Below are 7,895 nucleotides of genomic sequence, written 5' to 3'. Positions count from 1 at the left end.
TGCAAGCTTCGGGTATGAGAAATGCATCTCCACGCCGTGCAGCGTCAACGCTGAAACACGCCGTCTGCGTGCTGAGTCTCAGCCAACGGCCCACAAATTCCATGGAGGGGCTTGTTAAATGGAGCCCACAGTGGAATTTGCAGGGGGGTGTCTGAGACGACCAAAGGAGTCATCAAAAAAATTATATATATATATATATATATATACTGTATATACATATATGAAACAGTAATGCCCACATCACTGGCAAGTGCTTTCAGTTCTCAGATGAAGGCTACAGGTAACTAACAATAATAAACTATTCTTACATTTTCTTCCATCAGTTTAAAGTTTAAGCAAATACTGTGTTCCCAGACGAGCTTGTGAAGTTTAATTAACCTATTGTCCGTTCTGAAAGTGAGTTTGGACCACCACGTGTCTATCAGCTGTAGTCTGCTTTAATAACATTATCGTGGTCATCGACAATGACGTTAGACCCGCTTGGTTTCAGAAAATACTTTTTATGCTTTGATTCATGTCTCATCTCTCTCTCTTTCATCGCTGCATGTCGGTAAGCAGGCGCGGTAGCCTGTCCACCTGTTGAGACTGAGAGATGGTGACTGAGGCACACATTCAATCAGAGCGCGTGTATCCTAATTGTAAATGTAACATTTGTTTCGTTCATCACATAAGGTAGTCTATATAACAGACACATCATACAAATATTCACTTAGGCTGGCTATTTAAAAAGAAATTTACTTTGAGCCTATTACAATTCAAAGTGTGTTTACAGTTGCCAGTTACAATTTATCGGACGACTTTAACGGTAAATGTCCGGCAATTAGCGGATAAGGGAAATACTGACTCCTTCCATGCCTCATTTTATTTTTGTTTGTTTTTATCATTTTCTCTCCAATCGTACTTGGCCAATCCCCCCTGCTGTGGCGGTCGTAACTTCACCCCCTCTGTCAATCTGGGGAGAGTTGTAGACTAGCACATGCTTCCTCCTATACATGTGCAGTCGCAAGCCGCTTCTTTTCACCTGACAGTGAGGGGTTTCACTGGCAGGATTCAGCACGTGGGGAGGATCACGCTATTCCCCCCCAGTGCCCCTCTCTCCGCCCCGAACATGCGCCCCTACCGACCAGAGGAGGCGCTAGTGCAGCGACCAGGACTCATACAGTACCTTAATTCGGCTTCCCACCTGCAGACATGGCCAATTGTCCCTATATGGACCCCCGACCAAGCCGGAGGTAACACGGAGGCTCGAACCCGCGACCCTCAGTAGGCACCCGTATCTCATTTTATGACAATTTTAAGTCCAATTTGCTTGTCGTCATCAATTTAGACAGCTGAAATGCATGTCACAATATTAAAATATCTTCATATCATTACAATATGATTCCACTGAAAGACGATAATATTGCCATAATTATAGCCCTAATTTGGGCATATCTTTCACATCACATAATAGGTGGAAAAAGCCCTAAGTCCTCTGCACTGGCTGATATCAGCTCGTTCATCTCATCCCTGGTGAAGATGTAACAGCCGGGCCTTTTACAAAGATAGATGGCTTCCTCCACAGTGGATTTACCTGCCACTGCTTCAGCTGCCATGCAGTAAACAGCTTGTCTCCGTCATCTCCCTCTGACAACATGCCCCTCACTGTTCTGCAAACCACCACTGTTTAGACACAGATTAACTTTCATTCAAAGGGAGACAAGCTATTGTCATTTCTTTCAAACAAAGCAGTAATGCATGGTGTCCTGCCCCGATGCCCTCATTGTTGAGTTAACCTCAAGAGCATTCCCCGGAGTAAAACAGTTGGATCTATGATTTGTCCCGCTTTTTGCTGAGAAAATGTTGTTTGTTTTGTAAAATACCAGGAGAAGAATTTTTGTAGTAGTAGCTGTAAAATTATGCCGAAATATAGTATTGGTTCTTCACTGCAATGCTGCTTTTTTTAAATTATTCTGAATCTTAATTCCCTTAGGACTGTGCATCAAGTGAGAAAGATCCAGACAGCAAAGCAAAGCAAGGCGGTAAGTTATTCTAAATTTATCAGGCACAACAAAAATTGAATATATTGTAAAGTTCACCTTTTTTTGTCTGTCAATTGCTTTGGCTTAAAAAAGTTGTTGCATCTCACCTAAAAGAATGTTCTTTTGAACAAAATTAAATGGAGCCTATAAGTGATGTACTTGAGAATTATGCGATAATTGGTTGCCATGCCATTGGACAAATTATTTAATGAGGGCTCGTGAAATTCTGTTTGAAAACGATAGAACACTTCTGTTGTATACACACGCAGTAAATGTCTCTTCTCCGTCTCCCAAAGCTTCCCAACCGCTGGACTACTGCGAGTTGTCGAACCGCTTTCCCAGAGATCAGTGGGACTCTGCGCTGCAGTTTTTCCTCCAGAAACAGGAGTGATGTAACACTGTCGTCACAACGCATAATGGAGCATGGTGTAAACACTACGAGAGACTGACACATGGAGATACACTGCTTCATTTTTTCATCCCCCCCTTTTCCCTGACTTGAGGTCTGCACTTTGGTAAAAAAAAAAAAGTTAAATATATATTATGTTCTTCAAGTTTTGCCAAAACATAAAAAATCTTGTAAGAATTGTCAAGCCTTAATCCTGTGTTGGTAGGCTATTGTTATGTTTTCTTGGAAATAATTTGATGTTCACATGGGAATTTGCACAAAATAGCGGTTTTGCATCTGCAGTTCTGACACACGCACAACTATTCCGTTCAGTGCCCAAACTAATTGTTTGTTTGTTTCTGTCTTTGTTTCGGTTGTGGATAGAGATAGATACATTTTCAAAGCAGTGATAATCAAAAATTTAAACATTTACTTTTACTGTAACGATTCACTTACCAAACATTTCCATCAATACAGTTCATGTTAATTTATTAATTTTTTTCTCATCAGTTAGAATGTGAATGGCCTGGCCAGAATGTTATCCCTAATGTAGTTTACATGGTGCGAGTTTTGTACAAGTTACATGGCCTGCCCTGATTGCTGATATGTGTTAAGTGTTGTTGTGTTTTTCATGTTCTCATATTTCCTTGTTACAATTTTTCTTTCTCAGTGGGGAAGCACAATATAATTTATTTAGTAATTTACCTTTATCTGTCTATCACATCCAATAAATTACTTATGGTGATGTATCATGTTTTCCAAGTATTTTTGTGTAAAATATATATAGGTTGTAATTTCTTTAGTGTGGCTCTGTACAAATGACATGTTTACTTGAAACATCACTGCTCTTATTGTGTGTGGCTTGTGACAAGTCTGTATACTTTTGACAACTAGGCCCTACAGTGCATGATTTATGAGATGGGGGGGAGCAACTTGTAGAAACCAAATCCATCTTAAAGTTAAATTGTCCTGAAAACATAGGAGCTGCATAACTTTTACATTTACATCTACGAGTTTCAGTTAAATTGTAAGGAAATTATGAAGAACTTTTATATCCAATTGCCCCACCAGTTATCAGAGCAACAGAGCAGCCATGCTTGACTATCTGTGTGTGTGTGTGTATGTATATATATATATAGATATATACACACACAGTATATATATATAAACGTGTGTGTGTGTGTGTGTGTGTGTATATATATATATATATATTAAGTTTGCAGTCTATTTTTTTATGGTTCATCACTGCAGGAACAATGCCTATATTTGGTCCTGCAAAGCAATAATTAAAAAATATATGCATGCCTTTGAAAAGAACAAAATCTGAAGCTGTTCAATATGCTTTCGGCAACACTCGAGCTATAGCTGTATAGACTTCAGACTTTTTTGGGTGATGTGTGCTGTTAACCTTTTAGACTAAAATGCTCAAATAATTGCATCATGGCAGGTGTGTAGCGAAAAATGGTGTCTTCCTTGACATGGGATTTAATTGTATTTTATCTCCCATAGGCCTATCATTATTCATAAAGGATAATCTGCTATAGTTTTTGCTGTAATCTTTCAGAATATATTATTTTCATCATGGTCTTATAAGTGTAGCCTAACATTAGTTTTTGCTGAACACGGGTTTTCTGATAAAATCCTCGTCAACAAATTGTTGAGGTGTAGAGTATCGGTCCCGGCTTGACCCTCGTGCTCTCATGTCCAGCGACTATTTGCCATTCGGGATTCCGCCTAGCTGGAATGAAAATAAACTCAAGACACGCCAGGATGCGTCCCTGTAGTCTCCTCGCTCCCTCCGCAGCAGAGACACACAGAGGGAGAGAGGGGCTTGTTGTGGGTCCATTCAGTGTATCGTTTGCAGGTGATGCCAGATGGAGATAAGGGGCCGCCGCTGCCTGTCCTCTGTCTAGACTTGTAACCGGGCGTACAAGGCAAGGTAGCCTGCTGCAACACTTGCCATTTGCCGAAATAAATCCAATCTTGTGGTTTCTACCATTGTAATTATGGAGAGAAAACGTCATGCAAAGAAATATTTTTGAAATGTAATCACATCAGAGAAGGCCTATCCAGGAGCAATACAATCTGCAAGGTTTGTGCGTCATGTGCGTGATAGCCTGGTGACTTGGCCAAAAAGGCTAATAGGCCTAATAATATTTTTGTCAGTCAGTCACTGCTCACTTGGCCCCTGGAACCTTGGTTAGGCCTATATTCTACCGATTTCGACGTTTTCTTTGCAAATGATATAGGCAGGGACTGTTAGATTTGGAGGGATTATATTTCTTATGCCTTGAGGGATTTTCGTGAATTGACTCCCCCGCCTCTGGTTGGAAGGCAGACGCAGCGCATCAGACCTAATATTTGACAATAGCCTATTGAACTCACTGGTTGTTTTTGTAATTGCTGCAAGCAGCCTAACTTTTGTCCGTACACGTGTCAAATATCCAGAGCCATTTTGAAACAACTAGGCCTACTTTCACAGGATCTGTTCTCTTGTTTATGGCTAAAAATTGAAGTAAAGTCAATCTACACGGTGTCACATTACGAGCAGTAGCCAGGCTATTATAGCATAAAACTGATTTATTTTGCATACTAATATTTTTTTCTGAAAGCAATAATCAGTTGGACCTATATGGTTTTATTGATACGAACAGCTAAGCCCGTCTTCATAATAAATAACAATAACTTATTTCTTGGAAAAAAAGGGGGGAAAACGCATCTCATTTTGTTCATTAATTTACAATAGTCGATATTGAATCTTCTTTACAAATCATGCACATCTACACAGATTGGATCGGCTCATACGACCTGCTAAACATAAGAAATAACGTGCAGTTATCCAATAAAGTTTCATGGGCTCTTCACAGTCCAGGCTTGGTTTGCATTGGCATCATAGCAGACTGCAAGATGGCTGAGAGACTGTCCATATCAGCCAACAACACGTGTGCATCAACAGCTGTGTCCTGCCGAAGTGTCCTTGAGCAAGACAGTGCACTGCCTGCTGCATGGATCACATGTGTCCGCAAAATGTCATTAAACGCCAATCCTCTGAGAATATCCTCAAGCATAATCCAGCCTGGTCCTTTTCCTCTTTACTCAATCTGATGATGTCACTGGTGCTCAAATAGGCTATAGTTCTGGACGCGTCCACGCAGACTGGACGCGTGCACGCGCTTGCTTGGGCCCCAGTGGACTGGCCGGCCTCACGTGTCCACGGGGCTCGGCACCATGCTGTTGGGTGTGTCCGGTAACTGCGACGACAACGAGGTCACGTCGCTGCCCGAGGAGTTCCCCATGGAGCCCGACTCAGAGAAAGACACCTGTCGAGGGAAACGGGGGACTCGTGTCAGTTCACAAGACATAGGCTGGCTTGAAATTGGGTGTTTTATTGTAGGCTAGTTTGAAACAGCATGTTTGCACTTTGGATCTCGTCAAAAAGTACGTGTGATAGGGCTGAGGCATACACCTAATCTTTAGTGTTTGGGGTAATCTTGGTTATTATAATCACAAACGCTAAAGATTAGGTGCAAAAAAAACGAGTGCAAAGCGCGGAAACTTGTCTATAGGCATTAGGTTTATGACATTATGACGTTAGGTGTATGACATAATAGCCAATGTCATGAATAAACCACCTTAATCTGCATGCATCTCAAATCTCTCACGTATTATTTATTTTGTTAAAGGTTAATTCTCTCTCTCTCTCTCCACACACACAGAGGGGGGCATGTGTGTGCGCGCGTGTGCGTTATAGGCCTATACAGAAGCCATTCACTTTTTGCCATTTGTTACATTTGTTCCCTCTTCTCACCAGCTGCTGGAAGGCGGGCTGGTCCAGGTCGCTCTGCAGGGCGAAGTCGCTGAGTGTTTTCCAGGGCGGCTGGTAGGTCTGCACCTCCACGGGGTTCCCCTGGACGGTGTTGTCGTGACGAATGGGACTGCCTGCCACCAGAGGGGTACCTGTCAGCCCCTGCAGATTCTACAAGGCAAACCAAAACACTGTTATTAGGCTAGCTCACCTCTTGGCCAGTGATGGAGCCTGCGGGGGGAAGTCATTCAGGATAAGGGGTTTCTCATGTGTAAGAGTTAGGCAAATAAAATGGGCTATAATAGGCCTATCATCATTATAAGGCAAACTATAAAATCATTGCATCGCCGTTTAACGTAGGCTATAGCCTAAAATTAAATTTATGTTTATCATACAAAATGTAGCTATCAGCCTGTAAAAAAGATGGGTAAACTTAATTCCACAATAAAAGGTTGCACCCAGCCACCCACTATACATTCCCTGCCATTGGCCCATATATTAAACATCTCTGAATGATTAAAATAGCCTTGATATGCCAATCAATCGGTCGATGCATTAGACTGGAATAAAGTTGTCAGGTCAAGTTCACTTTTAGCTCTTCATCACTAAGCATGTCTCAAGCACTTTAATGTGCCTCCCTATCCAACTAATCAACAATATCACCTAATATGAAACAGCTTATGACAAGCGTTGATGCTGTAACCATCCATGGTTTTTAGGCGCTATTGTAAACAGATCTCCATTTCAGACAGTATTTATTTATTTATTTATTTATTTATTTATTTATTTATTTAAAAGGTAGACTAAGGTGTTATTTTTGTAATTTTGTATTTTTGTAAACTTTTTTGTAATTGGTAAATTTTTTTGTAATTGGTAATTTTTTTGCTAAATATCAGACAAATTGGATTTTCCAATTAGCTATTCCTCATGGTTAATCCCTGAACTTTGTTTGGCGGAATAGGCTATTTATTTATTATTATTATTATTATTATTATTATTATTATTATTATTATTATTATTATTATTTTACATTTTCGTTTTGTTTGTTTATATTTTTGTGCGCAGAGTGGATGGACTCACTGTCTTGTCGTGGTGGGCCTGTTGTTGGAGCTGCTTCATCAGGATGGTTCGCTTCTTGTCTTTGCAGCGCTTGTTCTGGAACCAGACGCGGATGACCCGGGGACTGAGGCTGGTCATCTCCACCAGCTGCTCCTTCATCAGGGCGTCGGGCCGCGGGTTGGCGTTGTAGCAGGTCCGCAGTGTGTGCAGCTGCTTCTCGTTCAGCACCGTGCGGATCCGCGTGGTCTTCTCAGACTGCTTGTGGACGTGGTTTCTGTGATGAGGAGGGTGTCGAACCGAAACCGGTTCTGAGGTGAAAACAAACCAGCTTTAATGCATTGTTTTGAAACATTGATCGATTCAATAATAAAATAAATCATTATTATATAGGCTACCCTGTATTAACCCTGTATTATGAACCCCATGGATTCTATATACATATTTTAATTATAAGTCACTATATAAACTCAGTATAGGGCTACACTAGCCTGAATGTTAGACCCAACATAATTTACATAGGCTACACGCACAAAATTCTTGTTTAATTTTCAAATGATTTCTGATGCTCCTCAAAAATGCATAAAAAGTTTGCAGGGATACATACAACCTGTTGGACTGTCAT

General features: G+C 40.9%; 1 protein-coding gene across 1 annotated transcript in view; it reads right to left on the bottom strand.

Moving 5' to 3' along the window:
• Positions 1-5,612: 5,612 nt before the first annotated feature.
• Positions 5,613-7,895, bottom strand: part of LOC310771836 (insulin gene enhancer protein ISL-2A) — a gene marked incomplete at its 3' end in the record, with an annotated part of 3,919 nt that continues 1,636 nt past the window's right edge. The window contains exons 4-6 of the mRNA XM_083664350.1: positions 7,295-7,581; positions 6,218-6,385; positions 5,613-5,729 (exon numbers count right to left, since the gene is read on the bottom strand). Coding sequence (XP_083520476.1) covers positions 5,613-5,729; positions 6,218-6,385; positions 7,295-7,581 — 572 coding nt within the window. The remainder of the gene's footprint in view (positions 5,730-6,217; positions 6,386-7,294; positions 7,582-7,895) is intronic.

The sequence above is a fragment of the Poromitra crassiceps genome, assembly GCF_964638095.1.
Source record: "Poromitra crassiceps genome assembly, contig: HAP1_SCAFFOLD_1343, whole genome shotgun sequence".
NCBI classification, from domain to species: Eukaryota; Metazoa; Chordata; class Actinopteri; order Beryciformes; family Melamphaidae; genus Poromitra; species Poromitra crassiceps.
The sequence above is the reverse complement of the archived record's forward strand: the minus strand, read 5'-3'. Positions and strand labels throughout refer to the sequence as shown.